This window comes from Bactrocera neohumeralis, chromosome 3 (assembly GCF_024586455.1).
Source record: "Bactrocera neohumeralis isolate Rockhampton chromosome 3, APGP_CSIRO_Bneo_wtdbg2-racon-allhic-juicebox.fasta_v2, whole genome shotgun sequence".
Classification (NCBI taxonomy): Eukaryota; Metazoa; Arthropoda; class Insecta; order Diptera; family Tephritidae; genus Bactrocera; species Bactrocera neohumeralis.
In genome coordinates this window covers 78,309,228-78,329,640 of record NC_065920.1, presented here as the reverse complement: position 1 = coordinate 78,329,640, position 20,413 = coordinate 78,309,228, and the positions used below count along the sequence as shown (strand labels likewise).

General features: G+C 38.7%; 4 protein-coding genes across 4 annotated transcripts in view; 2 read left to right on the top strand and 2 right to left on the bottom strand.

The window, feature by feature from the left end:
• Positions 1-20,413, bottom strand: part of LOC126753192 (40S ribosomal protein S8) — a 390,246-nt gene that overhangs the window by 230,101 nt on the left and 139,732 nt on the right. The window lies entirely within an intron of this gene.
• The window catches only part of LOC126753180 (centaurin-gamma-1A), a 297,283-nt gene that overhangs the window by 215,800 nt on the left and 61,070 nt on the right, over positions 1-20,413 (bottom strand). The window lies entirely within an intron of this gene.
• Positions 7,123-8,336, top strand: LOC126753193 (uncharacterized). The gene is made up of 3 exons (XM_050464432.1): positions 7,123-7,541; positions 7,622-7,957; positions 8,032-8,336. Exons 1-3 carry the CDS (start codon positions 7,491-7,493, stop codon positions 8,242-8,244), a joined length of 600 nt encoding a protein of 199 aa, XP_050320389.1. The 5' UTR covers positions 7,123-7,490; the 3' UTR covers positions 8,245-8,336.
• Positions 16,537-19,792, top strand: LOC126753194 (facilitated trehalose transporter Tret1-like). The gene is made up of 6 exons (XM_050464433.1): positions 16,537-16,830; positions 18,075-18,307; positions 18,374-18,504; positions 18,575-18,915; positions 18,990-19,411; positions 19,480-19,792. Exons 1-6 carry the CDS (start codon positions 16,752-16,754, stop codon positions 19,687-19,689), a joined length of 1,416 nt encoding a protein of 471 aa, XP_050320390.1. The 5' UTR covers positions 16,537-16,751; the 3' UTR covers positions 19,690-19,792.

Here is a 20,413-nt window from a genome sequence, read left to right as displayed (position 1 = left end):
TTTGGCGGACATTAGAGCTATCAGATCTTTGAGCATAATACTCTTGGACAAAGCCGATAGAAGTGGCTCTAGGGCAGTTTGGGAGCTGTATAAGGTAGCACTGCCTATATACAAGTTCGAGTTAAAGAAAGCTAAGAGAGCCACATAGGGAGCCTTCTGCGAAAGTGAAGAGGGCTGTCAAGAGTCCTCACTGTTTAGATGCAGCACTGCCTATATACAAGTTCGAGTTAAAGAAAGCTAAGAGAGCCACATAGGGAGCCTTATGCGGAAGTGAAGAGAGCTGTCAAGAGTCCTCACAGTTTAGACGCATTCTAGCAAAAAATGGTGACGACGTTGGACCTGGATTTCCATCTGACCCAAATACTCAGTGGACGTGGGTACTTTAAAAGCTTGTTATACAGATTCCACAATGACTTTAGTCCAAACTGTATGACTTTTACAGAGCATATCGAGTCCATAACGACAAAACTGAGACTTTTTCAACTGATTAGGTGTCCGTCCGTCCGCAAAATAAAGGAGACTTAAATGTCCTGTCCCTCCGACGAAGTAATACTTAACCGGTGGTTCCGTGGAAGAGTCTTGAGTTGGAAATAAGGTAGATTTAGCGGATTTCGATGCCTCCCCCAACCCTCAAACAGATGGTGAATGTCGAACATTTTCAGTTCTTTTCTTTACAGTGTATTGAATGAAATATTTTGTTTAACTAGAAATGGTGACGAAAGCAAATCGAAAATAGTGTTACTGCCCTGCAGAGTATTTAATCCCAGCACCTACACACAATCAGACAAGCGCTCGACTACCCTCTTCTAGGGAGAATCAAATATACAGCAGCAACACGCCAATATTAGCCTTGTTAGGTGTGGCGAGTGGCAAATGTAAATTCACCAAATAATAAGCAGAGACAAAATATGGTTACCAGTGACCGGATCCACTCAGCCATACATACATACTAACAAAGGAACATGGCAGTCAGCAACGTATGCAAGCTGGCTGTAGAGTAGACGTCGGAACGCAGCTCCAATTGCAATTGTAGCTTAAATCAACAAAGGATGTGCCATAGTCGACAAAGAGGTTATCTCTGTTAGCACGGGCATCATGCCGCAGGATGATGTTGCAAAAAATAAACACGGATCTTTCGTGTTTACCCGGGTGCTGGGGGCAGGAGCTGAAATTGGCGCGAACAAACAGCATTTTGCATTTATCGCAGTGAGGGGGCGTCCACCTTGTTGTTGGAGCGGAAAATATTCTGCGGTAGGAGGGTGCCATGACATAGCTACTGTGAACTTATTGCAACTAATACAGCAATGCAAGTGTCGCGGTCGAATGAAAACAATGACTACGTAAAACAATTGTAAATTGCTCTAATATTGGCAGTTGAGGGTTCGCCAGTTCTATTGGTTGCAATTTAGTTGCCATAAATAGATAGAGAGCTGAGTTGGTGCACTTTTGTTTGCCTGAATTTGTAAAATATTACTTTATGGAAATTTTGCGATTATTTGCTGACGTGTTTTGAAATTGGAAAACAACAACGCTTTGGCTTCGTATTTATTTAGTTTCGTGCTAATGTTCCATTTAGCGGTAGACCGCCTAAAAATAGGCAACAATTAATTTGTGGTCAATGCGGTTAAGTTTAATTGATGACAACACATTACCTGCAGATGTTACATTGATGGAAGAGTGAGATAGAGATAGAGAGGGAACATACCTGAAATGAAAAAAGCGGAATTGAGGTTAGTTTTAACGATTTAAACACATTTTTAGAAAGAAACATTGCAGTTGTAAAACAAAAATTAATATAACATATCAATAACAGTAAAAATAATGGGTGAGTTTTCTTAAGCTATGGGATTTCCTAAAATATTAGGTCTAGTAAGAGGAAATCGATAGTGTTTGTATTAAATCGAAGCTTATTTAGCATAGTTAGATTTATCCGATTCAGATGAGTTATGCATTGTTTTGTTTGATAACTTGTTAGATGTAATTTTATAATGCCACTCTCCCAGAAACTCTCGTGCGTATTTGCAAAAACCTGAGACGGTCGATTTCCCCAAGCTTTTCTTGAGGCAAATTTTTCACCAGTAAAATTATTCGTCACAGTCAAGAACAGGTTATAGTTACTTGAAACCAGGTCTAAATTATAAGGGGGATGCATACAATTATACAAATCAAGCTCCCGGAGCTTCATGCGAGACACTACCGCTGTGTATGGCTCGGCCGGTTCCTGATGGCAGACAATTCCTCTCCTATTGGCCAAAGCTGACCACTTCTCCGCGATTGCTATCTTCAGACGGTCCAATATCTGACAGCACAAAATTCCAATTCCATCAAATATCAGGCTTAAAAATGGAAATCTCTCACTTTTTCTCATGATTTGTGGCTTTATTGTAAAAAAAACATTCTTCACAGTATTTTGCAACGCTAGCCACCAATTTTTCCCATCTTTGTGGCAGCTTATGAATTTCTCGTCGAAAAAAGTGCTCGTCTTCTGATGCGACCCATGAATCGATCCAATTTTTGGCTTCTTCGTAAGATCGTAACTCACAGGTCTTGTATCATCAAGCGGAATAATTAGAAATCAAAAGGAGCGATGTCAGCAGAGTACGGAGGATGGGATAGTATGTTCCATTTCAAAGTTTCCTGGTATATTTTCACGACCTTGGAAACATGTGGTCGAGCATTGTTTTACCATTCGAAGGTTTCGTCGTCCCTACTACTCATATATTTTTATAATTTATTGACAATGTTATGACAAAATTTATGTAAAAAAACATGGGGAAAAATTAAAAAAAAACTTTAATTACTTTTTTATTTATCAATATTTTTTCATGATTCTAGCAGGACGATAACCATTCACGTACTTTTTAAGAATAAGAAATCGTGTCCGCCAGTGGAAAAACGCATCTCATTCACCCAGCCATTACTCCGACAGATCAAAAAATTCCGAAAAAATTTGTTTATACACTCCAAGATATACCTCATGATATGTGAAAAAAGTTCTATTGTAAAATAAAAATTTCTATGAAAAAAATGTCAAAAAACGGGCCCGATTACCCTACTGACCCTTTTAGTCATACACAATTCTCCAGCTCATAAACAACACCCTTTAGGTATATAAATACACAACTAATGAATGAATTGAGTCGTTGCAATTACGAATTTAAAATTGAAAACAATATTCAAAAATAAAACAGATAAGCACGGGCTAGACATGCTAAGCAAAGAACAGGGGCTAAAAGTTATCGTTAATGCCAACAGATTATCAGCTACGCGCTGCTGCGAAACGAGACATCACACCATTGGGACCACACAGAGAGCCGCCTGATAAATGAAGCGATAGGGTAAAGACATGTTAGATTGCCCAATATATATACAGGCCTATCAGACACGGTATTGACTAAAAAATTTATGACACAATGTTATTTGTAATCCAGAAGCTCAAAGTGTGACATCGACGGGAAGCGTGAAAGTGGCTTAATGATAATACTCATACAATAACCGATTGATAAGAACGGACTATGCACAACTGCAAATTCATAAACATAAAATATGATGCAATTAGCATAATTATTGCAAAAGATATTATATTGTGAATAAATAAGTGAAGCAGACAAGAAAAAATAGTAAAGTAAAAAACCGTGAAACCTTTAATGGGAAAGTATTCTATTTACTGTATTAAGAGAAAGAGAGCTAAAAAGCTGCCACGTGTACTAATACTTAGCAACGTCAGACTATAAAATATGACGTGAAGCACAAAAATTTTAATATGGTCTTCCAATTACCAAATACAGGGCGAAAAAAGTGGAAAAATCCAGATATCTCATCATCTTTACTTGTTTACAGCAAACGGTAATTCCACAAAATGAGCACAACATGATTTTGTGCAGTCGCCCAACTTACCGCAGCACTGAATTTACATAACCGACCTCCATCAGCCGTTATGCGCCCTAAAAATTGTTTTCGGAAACAGCTGAGCGCACACGAATACCCGTTAATCGTTTGCGACGCAGACCGATGGTGAAAAAATGTCGTCTGCCATTCAGTGTCCACCGCCAGTCGTCGCTTTTCGCTCGGCCGCTGTCCATTTATGCCATGACATCGCTTCACCTCCCACCTGTAGCAGCTTTGACGGCTTACGTGCACTGTAATTTTTCGCTTGAAATCCATTTTTATTGTATAAGCATAGGCGCCAGCGCCGCCCATGCATAATTAAAACACGCATTCAATTCAACAGGATTTACATATGCCTGTTTGTAAACAGATTTTTTGTTTTGGCTTTGAGTGCTCAGCGCCTGCTACAGTTTTAATTATTTGCACAAAAATAAACGCATAAGCGGATTGAATTGAAATTGATTTAGCGCGCCATGTTGGCCGTCGCCCTGGTCGGTTGCCATAGCATACATGCGGGCGCTGTGTAAATATGCGTATAATTTGGGGTTTTCGGAAAAACGTTGTGCACTTTATTGATAAATGAGATTGGAAATTGTAATGCCCGAATTAATCACGATTAAATTGAAAGTTAAACCGAATAAATTTATTAATCTAATCAGATTTTATGAAAATTTATATCCAGTAAAGCTAGTCTGATTAAAGCTTGAATAAGCTAATTTTTTTCATTTTTACCTCACATCTAATCTAAAGTTAGATAAACAAATATAAGTCGAAAAAAACAGTAGAACTATGTATGTAGCTTATTACCAGGTTGTTCAATAAGTTTTGTCGTTTGATAAGAAAAACACAATTTTATGATTCAAAACACTTTATTATTCAGTATAGTTGTCCTCCAATCTGTGGATCCCATCTCTGAAGTGAGAATCCGGAAGGTCTGCACAATACGCTTAAACAGTCGTTATGACCTCTTCATTTGACGAAAAACGATTGTCACGCATACATTTTTTGAGATCTGGAAACAAATGGAAGTCGCTGGAGGCAAAATCTCATGAATACGGTGGATGCTTCAACAATTCGAACTTTAATGCATGGATTCATGCCTTTGTCAAAATGCCCTTGTGACGCGGTGTGGGATTTTTTACTTCTACCAACCGGGTCTTTTTTCATGAATTTTTTTGTTCAACTGGTCCAAAAGGTTGCAATAATATTCAGAATTAGTTGTTTTACCAGATTGCAAGTAATCCACAAACAAAGTTCCTCTCGCATCCCAAAAAACTGATGTCATAACCTTCTCGGCCGATTTTCGGACATGAACTCTTTTCAAAGCCGTACAACCAGGTTCACACCACTTCTTAGCCTTTTGTTTTGATTTAAGTCTCATCCATACTTATGAATCGCTTTTATCCTTTTTAAAACGCTCCAAATTTTGCTGAAAAAGTCGGATTCGAATGTGTTTTTGCTCCATTGTTAGCGAATGCGGCACTCATTGAGCACACAGCTTTCTAAAACCCAAAATTTCACTTAAAATATGGATCACACTGCCCAATGAGATGTGTAGAGCCTCTACTAAATCTCTCTCAGTCAATTAGATCAGATTTCAGATCTTTCGAAACCATATCCTGTATTTTGGCTATGATTTCTGGTGCCGATGCGCTTTTTGGACGGTTTTTCCTTCGAGTCTCCCTCATACAGCACAACAATTATAATGCGGTTCCGAGCTACATCAGCAAATGATATTGCGGTGGTCTCGCCCTTACTTTTCCATCTAACTGTTCGGCTGACGGCTTAGCCTCTGTCGCTTGGCTGTCATTGCTGGTGGTTCCGAGCCACATCAGCAAATGATTTTGCGGTCGTCTCGCCCATAGTTTTAGGTCTAGGCTATTCTTGAGCTGGTTACAAATTCTATTCTCCTCTGGAAACAACTAGCCTCCTCAGCCTTTTTTTACCTGAGATTCGGACTCCTTTAAATTTGTATTTGCATTTATTTACATGACACCTTTATCCAGCCCTTTTTGTACCCCCAAACATAGTCAAACATCTATCTGGAAGCTGTGCTATTGAGAAGCAACGAACACCCAGTTAAGAAGTCTGACCTTAACTAGTTATCTCACTACGACAACAGGTTGAATTATTATAAGACCATCTCTGCCTACGTCGTGGTACTGGTGTTGCCTGTCGGCATCCTCAGGAAGGGCTAAGGCGGCTAGTTTTGTCTATTTCGAATCAAAAGTGCGAATTTTCTACATTGAGCTGACGCGAAACCTTCGACGAAATTATACTTTTTAAGATGAATATGAAAGCTCTTTCACATATGAATGGGCCTGGGTATGGGGTGTTTATAAATGCAAACACGTGTTAGAAATTATCAAAGACATGTTTGCACCGTATTATTGTAAATGTTTCGGAAATTGTAACTCCCTCTTCAAAATACAATAGAAATGAAATAATAACAGAAATAATCGATCCGAATACACTTCATAGCTGAATTTCACCCATTTCATTTACTTTTATTTCGGATTTTTGCACTTGACAATATTGAAGCGCTTTTACCAGACTGCTTTACACTTTTTCCCATTTTTTCCATTGTACGAGTTCACTTTGAATTGAAAATGTCGAACATGTGTGCGGATTCTCGCATACATTTCCATCGAAGGGGGTTTATGGGCCGCTTACGCTGATAAGCGCTGGCGTAAGTGAGTGATAGGCGAGCAATGGCGCACACCACACAGCACACAATGCAATATTTATTGACGTCTGTTGGGGGTGTGAAAAGAAAGGCTACTAACCCGTACGTAAGCGAGAGAGAATGGTAGAGCAAATAAGAATAGCAATCAAAGCAAGCAACGGACAACGGACACAGTTGTAAAGCACATTTCACAGCTGTTGCATATTGAAAAGGGTTCAATGACAGTTACACTTCCCTTAAGATGAACGCACACTAATGGGCGCCAAGCGTTGGGATACAGAAATTTGTACGTGTAATTCCCGGCAGCAGCGCCGGCTTTCGTAAAGCGTGACAGGAAGGTGATAATGGCGATAAGCAAGCTAATAGCGCTACTTAAACGAGTGTTGAGGCGCACAAAACGGCACAAAAAATGCGAAAATTAGTTTGCCATGCCAGCCTAACCATTCAGCTTGCAGTCTCGCTTAATCTAAATAAACAAAGTTAAGACTTGTGTATGTGTAGCGTGTAGCTCACGATTCGTTATCAATATTTAATTAATTATTTTCTTTTTGTGGAATTTCAATTATAATATGTACTTTATTGTGTATTTAATGAAGTTGTTTCAATTTGCTTCGCATTTAAAAATATCATCTGTGTTATCAGCACGAAGACAAAGTGAAATGATTTCTCTCAGTTGTGGCGACCAAGTCAGCAGCAATGCCACACTGTGACAAAAGTTAGCTGATAAGATGTCAGCGCAATAAATACATTTCATACTTCAACTGTCTTAGACAAAAATATTTACTTACATAAAAATAAATCTGCAGTAGCAGTTTTATAGCTTAAGGTGTCGCAGGCACTACTGTGTTAACTGTGTGAAACCGCGTCCACGCCCAAACTATTGTGAAAGTGCACGAAGAGACAGAAGAGACAAGAAATGACGCAGAAACTAATTGTAATCACCTTTATCTGCTTGCTAAGCGCTGAGGTAAGACTCCATAAAACTTAAGACTAGTTATCAAAATAAAAATACTATATACAACAATATATCTGCCTCACGTGCCGCAGCTTTACTTGTGCGCCTACATAGCACGGGAGCCGCGTAGCACTGAGAGCGAGGAAACAGTTGTAACAGAAAGTCCAGTTGAGAACCCAGTGGAGCATAGCTTCATTAGTAGCGCCACACGTGCACAATTCGAACGCGAGGCCTTGAATGAGACCAAAATTTTTCTCAACACCCTATTTCGCTCGCAAATTGATTATTTCAGCAAGGTAAAGGAATTTCTACCGGCCACAGTGAAGCGCGTAGCGGATATAGACAAGTATATTGAGCGCTTGGAGAAAGCTATATTGGCGGACTCCGTGCAGGAGAAGGACAAAATGTGGCGTGACACTTTCGTTGAGGTAAGCAAGCCAATCAGAACTAACTTTCAATTTATATAGTTTTTACTGAAACATTATTTCTTAATTCTTTTCAGTTCAGCGAAAGTGCTTTTCTGCTCAATAATGAGAAGGATACTGGTGTTTCAAATATGCGTTATCTGGAAATCCTTAACGATGCTGGTCTGGAAGAGACCACTAAGAAATTCTTAACCGATGTGACGATATACTTTTGGAAAATGGCCAAAGCGAGCGGCAAAGTAGTGGAATCAACTATTGAGGAACAAATAGAGAAATGGACAAAGGAATGAATTACACAAATTGTGAAAATGTGTGTGAAAGAAGTCTGAAACTAAACACTTTGTTGATCGAAGTACAAAAAATCAAAAATATATTTTAGAAATATCCCTTTATAGTGTTCAACTAATATAAGGCATACTCGCCCCCATCTTCTCTCACGATTGATAGAAATTAAAAATTGACAAAATTAATAAAAAAAAAAGTTGAGTTTTACCAAAAATATGAGTCATTGTATGGAGAACTTAATCGTAATTTGCCCTTTTTTTGGGATTTGGCAACAATAGTGTAGCAATCTGGCAACTCACAATTTTATCATAAAGTTTCACAATTTTGATGCTATACATACTCTGAACGCTTTGACATATGAGCGCTACTTGTTTGGTTTACAGTTACTTGAAATATTCACCCCCTAAAAAAAATGGAATTCAACATTTCAACACAGCAACCAAAAGCAAAGTTCTTGTCCCGGAAACTATTGATGCTGTGCGCAAATTGATATTGCAAGATGTCATGTGACCATTTTTAACAGTTAAACCAGCATACTATCAATATTGGCTCATGTACATTTGAAAATTTTTCACTTGGATCCCACACAATTTGTCGACCGCTCAAAAAAGGCTCGTGGTCGAAAAAATGTTAAAAAACTGATCTCGAAACACGTCTATGACTACGTGACAGCTATTGAATCATGGATTTACATATATGTACGTATGAGACTGAAGGTAGGAATCGTGGATTCATTCGTGTGAGATCGAAAGTAAACAGCAGTCGACTGAATGGGTTATTCGAGCACGAAGCACTTCTTTCACTGAAAATACATTAAATTTGCTTATAAGCAACTTTGGCCATTTATAATGAAGACGACGATGAGCTTCTGGAGAAAGGTTTGAAAGAGATTTTAATTAGTTTTAAGAGATTGAAATTGATATACTACAAAGTACTGCCAAACAAGAAATGTCCAAAGAACCAGAAAATATGGAGCACCTACTTATTGAAAAAGTTGATCCATCCCAATTGAAGTGGTGGAAAAGACCAATCGACGTTCAAGACGTTACTTGGAAATAGTCCGTAGAAGACTTTAACATAGTAAATAAGCCAATTCAATATCTCAATACATTTTTCGATGATGCTTTAATCAAAATTTGTTGTGCATGTATCTCCTCTTAGAGTCCGGCCGCAGTGCGATGCAGTTAAGTTATTGTCCACATTTGTGGAAGATGAACCAACCAATCGGGGCATGTAAGTTGAAGTTGATCTTGCTGACATGCTTCTGCAGCTCTATAAAGTAAAGCAAAGCAGTAGCTATTAATTTCCGTCTCCTTTATCGAAGACATCTCAAAATTTTTAATACAAACGTCAAGCATATGCCACCTATCCTGTTCCTGACGGTATTTTCAGTTCTACTCACAAGAAAAGGGGACGCTCTAGTGTTATGCAAAATGTAGAAACCGACTCAACTCCGGAGTCACCTTCTTCCTCAGAAGCGTCTAGTCTGAAGCGCAGTCATGTTGTTGAAGAACCCCCCAACTCAAAGCGAAATAATGAAAATGGTCATTGGATAGTTTGGGGAGACAAAGAACTGGTTTTTATCTAATCACATTTAAAATACAAAACACTTTAAGTCCGAAAATTAAGAAAAAAAAATTTGGCAGTTGGTTTAGGTGCGGTCCGTAAAGGGTTAAATCGCGCATTAATCCTTGCATTCATCCATTTCCTATATGAGAGACTAGTATGACCTGCATACTACTCATATCAATAGGATAACTAAGCCTTATTTATCCACATACATACGATTTAACAAATGCATGTTTAAATATGCTCATTTAACGCTCCGCTGTTTTGAGGTCTCCGTAGCGCAATGGTTAGTGCGACTGACTGCCATGCGAGCACACCCAGGTTCAACGCTCGAATCAAGGATAATGTGTTTGAAGAGAAACTATACCCAAGGTTTCTTGACAGGAGGCTCAGAAACAGATACAGATAAATAAATGGCAATGGCTGGCTCTGGCTGCTTATCTGACGAACAAATTAAGAGCAAAGAGCCAAACAAGCTCGTAAAATTCCCACAATTGAACGTCGGAAGTTGTGGACACGGGTGCGAACGAATCTGAATCACGGTTGTAATTACTAGTTAAGCTTAAAAATAGGTTGAATACATAGATTATTCTAAAAAGAAAAAAGGAACTACAAAATAATATATTAAAAATATATCAATATTTTTATCGCAAGGCACCAAAACTGGTGGTGGTGGTGGTGGTGGCGTGGCTCATTGGCCTTGTTTGCAGACTAGCCTAATCTAACTTAACCTATCAATCTTTTTTTTAAATTAAGTTTTTAAAAATTTAAAACCCTTTTACTCGTATAATATTTATATAATTAAATTTGTGATACATTTTAACAAAATTTTTCTCCCCACAAATTAACATGCCCCCAGATAGTATGAACCCACATGCGACCAGACAACAGATAGCGCTGAAAGATTGTGGCGAGTTGAATTTGGTGCGCTAACCAACTACACGACCGAATAACTTTTTGTGGTAATAGAAAATCCCGAATATGAGTGAAGCGAATTGAAATGGCGCCAGTGAAGTGACACTTCACTGCCGCGCCAACGTCGGTCTTCCATGCAACAAGCCAGAGGTTATTTTAGATAAAACCCAGATATATTCAATACAAACATACAGAGATATGCATATGTGGACATACATAAGTACACATGAATACATAAAATACACAAATAACGGAGCATAGTTCGCGTCGAGTTCGTACAAATAACTACTGTTTCGGTAGGTAAGTGCCCTGTGTACAGCAGTAGGTACGGTTCAATTAATGTAATTGAAATTTCTACATTTTTGTTTAGCTGTCGGACGTACGCTGCCGAAATTATTTAACTTAAAAAGTTGTAGTAATGTTTTCATGTTGATTATTTTGAGTTTTGTGTAAAAAACCCCAAAGTAGGAAGCTGAATAGGGAGTCGATATTAATTTTTTAAGCAACTTTAAATGCCTAGACAGAATGACAAAGGAACTATTTTTATATAATACTCGTGTAGCAATAGAGGTGAAGAGAGTGAGGAAGGCATCGGTAGCCTTATATTGTTGTAGAGAATCAATTGGAAAGAGGTGGGGTGATGTGCGACTACGAGATCCTTCTGGCCAAAAGTGAACCGTAAGAGGTCATCCGAACTACTTGCACTTAGCAAAGTCAATCTCGCAGTTATTGCAGGGTTATTGTAGACTGGACACTGTCCATTAGGTAAACACGCGATGGGGTTCAATATTTTATCGGATGCTTTGGGCAAATTATGAATTATCTCGATGGAGAACCTAGCGAAGTGGCTGGGATTGATAATCAACTTAATAAAATTGTGGTAAGCCCGCTTCGTCGATTTATGAGTTGAAGCACTTTAAGGAGTTTCTGGTTAACACAAAGGACAAATATTTGAGTTCTATTGGTTTAGATCAACCCTGCGCCTAACCTAACCTGACTCTTTCTTGAAACTGTATTTGAAAACGCGGAAGGTTTTGCGTCAAACTCATATTTAATTATTAAAAAAATTGTTTAATCCGAGGGGATTTTTAATATTAAAAATTTATGATCCGACAAATTCTTCTAAAATTTTCTCAAAGCGCGCACATTTAAGATTTTCTCTGTGGCAAGTCCAGTTACTTTGATTTGTAGACAACTTCGCCGACAACTGTGATTGTCAGCTGCCCGCTCTTAAAGCTCCAGCTCCATAAAAGCTATCGACAGTTCTGATGTGCCTGGCTTCATACAAATTTAAAGCCATCCTTGCTTAACACTGAAGAATCAAGTTTTCAAGCACAAGCATATTCGATATTTAATATCATTCTCCAAAGTCTTAAATATCGAAACAATATTTTGTGTTGCTGAGTTCGCTTGCAGAAAGCTTTTAAGTTTTTATATAGGTTTACGAGCGTTTGGTTGACATAACCGTAAAAAATTTAGTTGCAGCATTGACTTTCAATGCCAAAAAAGAATGGTCCCGTTGCCGTAACATACTCTTCAATGTACGTTTCGTTGCTGTCATAAAAAGTTTTGTTGTTGTCAATATAATTATCCGTTATTTCGTTTCCTTTTCCTTTCTTGCATGTTGATATGCTAAGACCCAGCGCGCCAACATACACCGAGCTCCTAAAGTCGGCTTTCATTATTAACGCATTTTTATAGTGTGCTTTAGGTCGTTGCATAAAAGCAGACTACCGAATCCACTGCGTGTTGCAGACTCCTTGGCGTGGTGCATATGTGTGTGGTTGATTGCGGATATTGCAAATATATTTCATACCAAAATAAGCACACATGGACACATGATATGGCTGGCGCATCTACTTGTAAGTAAACAGTTTAGCGCAAGAAACCGAGTACATATATTCCCCGGAATTGCGCCATTTTTTCACATAACTACTTGCAGGGCTTACTACAGCGTAAACGAAAAACAATGTGAAATGTGGAAGGAGTCCCACAGCAGCGCTGAAAATTGCGGCTCCGACAATGTGGCATATCCTGCGGTCTCCTTGCCGCAGACAAGTCTTGTGAAGCCACGCACACAAGGTCTCGAAAGATGCCACAGTCTTCCATTGTGCAAGTGTATACTTCATGTGGCAGACAAGGTGCTCCTCTGACAGTTGCGTGCTTGCTTGGGAGAACCAGCCCAAGCAATACTTCATATACAGTAGCTTATAGGAACACATACACATCCTTACATGGGCATGTAGATTTTTATTTTTCGCTGTGCGGTCGTCTTACTCGTTCAATGCGAGCATAAATTTACTTTACTTCCTCGTTAAGCTCTCACCTCCACCACTCGGCGCCCTTTGTGAAATAAACTTGAAAGAAAGTTGTGTAGAAAGGTGAGCGAAAAGACATTTTTATATGTCGTTGTGTGTGCTCTTCCTTGGTATATTTTAATATTCGGTTGCCAAAAGCAGTAAAGCACTGCAAATGACGCATTCTTCTTTGTTTATTTTAGCGATTAGTTCTCATTCTCTAGATCCGAGCTGAAAGTGTGAGTTGTGGTTACATAATGTACCAATACTTTGCGACAAGCTCAACGTTTATGTCTGGTTTAAAGTAGCATGCAACAATTGTTTCAAAATGCGTAAGTTTTGTCAGGCTGAAGTACAAGTTATTCAGTTAAGAATTGTTGAAATATTATATAGGGTCTATCAACAAGAACGACGTGGTGTTATGCATATATTTGTATGACATTTATGACGTACATCACGGTACAGCATTTTAGCTGTAACTTCTTGAAATTAATGAATCGCTTATCTTCGCACGCAATGTGTCCATGTTTAGACGTGAAACATGAGGCGTCGCACTCAACTTCAATATTCCGGGGAAACAAAGTCCGTCAACATCGTGTTAGAACGCTCGCTATGGATGGTAACGGCTTCTGGCCTCATTTCGAAAGAAATAAATCCCGATGACGCCGCTACACCACAATCCGCACCAAACGGTCAATTTTTGGGAATGCAAACGAGTTTCCTAAAGCACATGAGGATTTGACTCACCCCAACAGTGACAAGTTTGTTCGATTGAGAAGCTGAACCAAAGTAAACCGAGGCATGATGAAATGACAAACCTTACTTAACACACTGACAAAATTTGATACAAATCTGTGCACAAACATGGCCGTGACGGCTTGTCAAAATCACGTCATTCCTATTGATAGACAGTGTCTGTATATCGTCTAGTAGCTGGAGAATGGAGCTATGTGTAGAAGTTCACACAAGTGAGGAAAATTCTCTGAGCGCCATTCACTTTTTTTAAATTTGGCTTACGACTTCCGGTCTTAGACCAAGTATCCTCTGGGTAGCCAAAAAAGTTTGAAGGCGAGCTAAAGTGAGACGACAAAACATCCCTGTCCAGGGTTGTACGCTGTGTTGGAGACCCGCCACATAAAAAAACACCCCCAATGAAAAGAAGAAACCATCTCCTGTAGTAAACTCGGCTATAACCTCATAAGAGTAAGAAGCTGGAGAAAGGACTAAATTGATTTTAGCTCTACATGATTTGCTGTGTTGTTGTGACTAGCTTTTTTTTGACTAGTTGCCGGTCATTACTAATTGTTATAAATTTCACATGTAAAATGTGTCCACTTTGCAAATTACTTTGGTTAATAGTAAATAAATCGATATTCCACAAACACCTAGGGTTAAGCTAAAATTGCCTGTCATTATGCTTTAATTACAATATAATTAGAAGTATTTTGTTAAAAATCATTAACTTCACAAATACATGTCAGCAACATGCCCCGCACAAAACCGCCCAGACACTTAGAGGGTGGCTCATACTGACCAATAAAAAGGGTTGCCATACAGACAATTGCATTAGAAAAATTCCAGCTGGCACCCAAATTTAATGTGAATCGCTTTGACCCTACTTAAACTTGGAAAATCCACAACCTGCGCCAGAAAGGACAGAGGAAGAAGCAAAAACTGCGCAAGCGAAGCGACCCAGTAAGCAAATTTTCTGGTAGAAAAGGTAGAAAGGAAAACTAAAATTTGGTTGATAATATCAAACTAAAAGCAGTGCTACGAAAAGTGCGACTATAATGCATAAGCTTACAGATCCACCGCACGAATTGCGGCACACAGACGCTTCCCTGTCAACTTTCAAACGCCTACGTATCAAAGCCGCAGCTGACAGCTGCCAAATAAAGCTTTACAAAATACTTATTTGTATTTGTCTACAGTCATTGTTAGCTTTCGTTCTGCGCGTGTGTGCAAATGTTGAAAACTGATTTCTCATTCAGGTAGGCGAGGACTAAGGACGCCAGCAAACAAACCACATCCTTAGTAAGCATACCTATTTGTAAATATATATAGAGATATATGCATATATGCGACCGACCGTAATTTGTACAGTTCTACGGATTAAATTATTGTCAACCAGGGAGTTGATTTGTTATAAGTTTTACTCAAATTGATTGCACGAATTGAGTGACCCAGCCGCAAGGACAAGCTGTGGAAAGGATACATGGGTACCAACCTATCTCCCCATATCATCGAAGCTTTGCATTACAATGTGACAGTTGCGTACAAATGCTGAATACCTTTTTAAATAATGCGGTAAATGATGTTGCACAATTGCAGACGTGGCAGGGACATACCGATTCAATGTTGAGCATTAAAAAGTTGAAACCCATTGTATCTACATAGTACTTATGTGTGTGTGTGAGTCAAGTTGAAAGACGTATGCTGTAAATTGTCAAAGAGCAATGAATTGTGCCATATTATCCCTTTTATGGCATGCCACAAATTTGTGTAGTTTATGGCTTAGGATCTTTTTGTTTAAATATCTGAATAGTTGCGCCACGTTGCTTTGATTGGAAAGTAATTTGAAAAGAAGAATGGAAATCGCAAACGCAAATGAAATTTAGGATTTTAGAAAAGGAATTTTATTGAAAGAATTTTGACGTAAAAACTTTGGTCATTTAAAAGAGTTGTTAAGGTAAATGTCGCTTCAGTGGAGCGACACTGGAGCATGTCAAATTGCTTATCCTGTTTCGTTTACTTACTACTACTAAAGGTGTGGATACAAGATAATTTGTGGAAGAAACTTTGCGTTTCTAATTTCGTCATTTTTATGTCCTGAACAGGGTATATTAAGAATTCCACGATGCCTGTAACAACCATAAGGAAACGTCGGAGACCCTGAGTTTTGGTTATAAAATGGTTATATCTAATATGAAATTTGGCATGGAATATTGTCTAAGGCAGCGTTTGATATCCGAATATATTGTTCAGATCAGACCACTATAACATGTAGCTGTCATGCACACTGATGGCTGAAAATCATTGTTATGCTATAAAAAATGATCTTGTGAAGGGTTTTGATGCAAATAGTAGGTATTAAAATATTACCGGTAAGCAGGTCAATCAGCATCGTCAACACTAGAAGAGTTAGCCCCATGAAGGCGTGAATCCGAATGAGAAGCGCAGAAAAGTTGTCATTAGCGGAGAGAAATTAAAATTCGAGCGTCCATTAAATCAGCTTCTAAAGATCTAAAAATAGTACATGGTTATGTCGCACTTTTGTGAAATTCACAAAATTATACGCAAGTAAATGATAATTCTCTTATCTTGCCAACAATTGCGTTAAGCCTGTACACTTGCCTACGTTTGAGTATATATTTTTGGATATTTATATATTTGGGATTTTCGTTTATACTTAATTTCATATATATAAATAGTTTTTCTTTAAAAATGTTGCTATAGAAGACGCTTTTCGCATATAAAAGTGTAAGATTATTTGACCATTTCATTGTTAGCCGCTAGAGTTCGTCGCCGCCAGTGATAGAGTGCGAAAACGTAATGTATATGAAAGTGAGAGAGTCATACAAAAGTTAAGTGCGCCGAGGGTAGTGATCCTGTGCGAAGAGGATACAGAAATCAAGTGAAATTTATACTTGTTTAGTGAATACAGCGAATTGTAAGAGTCTGACGGAGCTCGCTTCGTATTTCTTGAAAAATTATATAAGGATCCCAACAAAATGCTGTTCAACTTGTGCAAGAGTTCAGAGGGCGTTTTCAGTAGCGCCTATCGCATGCAATTATTCGCGGCAGCAAGTGGTAAGTTGTGAAGTGGCAAAGGCTAAAGTTTTTTTCATATACAGTTACCTCTTGGATTTCTCCACACAGTCCCTCCTTATATCGTGGTTTATTGAGTCTTAACTTTTCCTTTACAATTTTACAAAGTTTTTCGATAGAATTTAAATCCAGGGATCCAGGATCTTGACCACACCGGTAATAGTATGTTTTGGGTCATTGTCATGGAACTGCCAAATTAAAACCATGATCCATTCAGCAAATAGAAACATTGGATTTGGGAAATTATGGGCCGTTCTATCTTAGAATAATATAATTTTGGGTTCATCACACAAACGGATCTTACGCCACTTTTTTGCACTTTCTTCACCGGTCCAATTGATATGTGCCGAAGCAAAAGAAATCCGATTGTTGCGCTGTCCGTTTGTCATGAAGGGGACTTTCCAGGACAAAAGGCGACGAGCAACAATTCTGGAAGAAAATACTACACCCAATCCTCTTTGAATAGCTACAGAGGACTTTAAAGGTTCGGATTTTGATAAAACCTCTATATAATTGTTATCCCGAGACGTCGTTTTTCAGGGCCGTCCCCTCAATTTGTACTCCAACACAAATTTTTGAGGTATTTTTATAATTTTTGCCATTTTCGTTAAAACCATTATTTTGCAAAACTCTTTACGAGCTTATGCTCTGCCGCTGGGCAAAGCTTTCCTCGGCCGATTACTTCTACAAATAATACCAAATTGTGACATTTTTCGAATTTGGCATATTTTTGGAGCACCATTCCTCGCCATATCTATAAATGCAAGACTCTTCACCAATAATTATGGTCTTGATGTATCTAAGTTCTTCAGCAACGTTTTCAAGTATCTCTTAAAGTCTGAAGTAAAGATTCTCTTCTATCTCACTGTTGCCAAAATGACGATTTTTAAATACTGTTTTTTAACTTTATCGATGTTATCGTCAGGAACAGAGTTGGATGAAAGACTCGCACTCAAATACTTGCGTTCAGTTCAAAGTCTCCTTGAAATTTTAGGTTCCCAATAGAAGAACTAGTTTGAGAACATAACCTATAAACATACCCCTCATTCTACTGGGAACCTAAATTTCAAGTAAACTCGTCCTTTTCTTCGGTGAAAAGAGGTGGACAAACTGTTTGCGTCGTAAACATATCGAGCTTACACACGAACTTAAAAAGAGGTTGTATCAATCTAGGAAAAACCAGTTCTACTCAAATTTGATTAAATTTAATTTTTCTTCCCATTTAGTAACCATTATATCATTTTGCAATGGCATCGCCATTGGCTGGTTCGCACCCATGTTGGCTAAATTGGAGTCGCCCACCGAAAGTCCGCTTAACTTTGTCGCTACGGTGGAGCAGGGTTCATGGATCGGTTCACTGCTTTGCGTCGGTGGCCTTACAGGAAATTTGCTCTTTGGTGTGCTGATGGATGCCATTGGTCGTAAAGCCTGCATTTATCTGCTCGCAGTACCGCATATAGTAAGTGTTGAACATTGGCTTAGCGCTTTCGAAATTATACTTAATTTAATTATTTGTAATCTATAGCTATCCTGGATATTAATCTATGTGGCGCCATCCATTGGATATCTGTATGCTGCACGTTTTTCTTCCGGTATCACCGGTGGCGGTAATTGGGTTGTGGTACCGATTTTCATCGGCGAAATCGCAGATCCAATGTGAGTTGCAGCAATCCATGTGTCGCATGTCCCTTTGTATAAATTTACTTTTATTTAATTCATAACACAGTATTCGCGGTCGTCTCACCTCACTATTCACGCTCGCCCTCAACGCCGGCATGTTGGTTGGTTATATCTTCTCCTCATATGTACCCTACCACATTATACCGATGGCGGTAATATTGTTGCCGGTCCTCTATTTGGGAATCGCACTCTACTTCCCCGAAACGCCTTCGTATTTGTTGCGTTGTGAAAGGGAGGAGGAAGCAGAGAAATCGTTGAAATTTTATTTGAATAACAAAACTTCGTCTAAACTTGAGCTTGAACAGTTCAATATTAAATATGCGGAATTGAAAAGCGCCGTGAAACAACAAAGAGCACAATCGAAAGCGGTCACACTGCGCGATTTCTGTAAGTTCATACAAATATACAATACTTAAATTTTGAGACAATTTAGTTACGCAGACTTTTATTTCGGCTTTTAGTCACGAAGCGCTCCCTACGCGCCTTTTGTATCGCTAATGGAGTCGTTTTCATTTACATCGCGACTGGCAGCTTCGCATTACTTAGCTACATGTCCACGATTTTTGTAGCTATTAAAACCGAAATCCATCCTGACACGAACACAGTTTTGATCGGTGTGGTTCAAATTCTAGGTGCCTACATTGCCATGATTGTGGTCGATCGCTTTGGGCGCAAAGTATTACTCCTCGTTTCGACAGCTTCCACAGGCATCTGCTTGGCAGCTTTCGGTGCGTACGCATTCCTAGTGGAAGAAGCAAACGTGGATCTAACAGCATACAGCTCGTGGCTGCCACTCGTACTCATGGCGCTGATCGTACTCACAGCGAATGTGGGCCTTATACCAGTGGCTGCAGTTATCATCGTCGAGATTTTGCCAACAAAGGTAATAAGGCATTGTATAGTTTCAAAATCCACCCGTATTTACTGTATCTAAATTTTCTATCTCTGCAGATTCGTGCAAAGGGCGTATCGTTTTGTGTCGCATTAATGAGTGTCTTCGCTTTTACTTTGCTGAAAGTATTCCCACCATGTATGGAGGCGTTTGGTTTGGCAAAGACTACTTGGGCTTGTGCGGGATTCGCTGCTTTAGGTCTACTATATATAGCGATATTTGTGCCAGAGACGAAAGGCAAGTCTATAGACGAAGACGTAGACCAATAGTGTAGTTTGTTGTCTATTTGTTTTCCAAAAATAGCAAGTCAAAAGGGGTTATACATACATAAAATTCGACTACAGTAAGTGAGTGTTATAAGCTTATCACATCATATCTGTAGAAATATACATGATAATTGTAGAAAATTTTGACAAGATATTACAATAAATATAAAATAAACAAAAATATTCTTCCTTCTTAATGTAATATTCTTAGTTTTAATGCTTAGGATTTTTTAACAGTTTGTAGAATAAAAAAAAAATTAAAATAATAATAATAAGAAGTGTACCGCGGAACTTTCAGATCTTAATGGAGGAGTCCACGAGTGGCCAGAATCGATAAGAACAACAGATTCATGTAAACCAAGGCTTCTGTAATACATTCTTTTTCCAATTTACATCTTTCGGAAGTTCGTTCGAATCATTTTGGAGGATATTTTGTGTATGAAACGCGTTCTTGCTTGTCCCGATGAAGCTGACTTTTTTAGAAAAACCGATCTCTTTGGACATGCTTGATTTTGAGGACTCCGATTCCGCATTCATGGATAACATTGTAACTGCCGATGAGACAAGGGGTAGTTTGACATGCAAGCAAGTCAATTAAAATCGGAATGGAAGGAAAAACAAGCCGAAACCAAAAAAATCTGGCCAAAGCCGCTGGCTTGCTGCATCATGCATTTATTCCGAAGGAACGGACAGACCGTCAATAAGGAGTTCTATTTGACCGTATTGA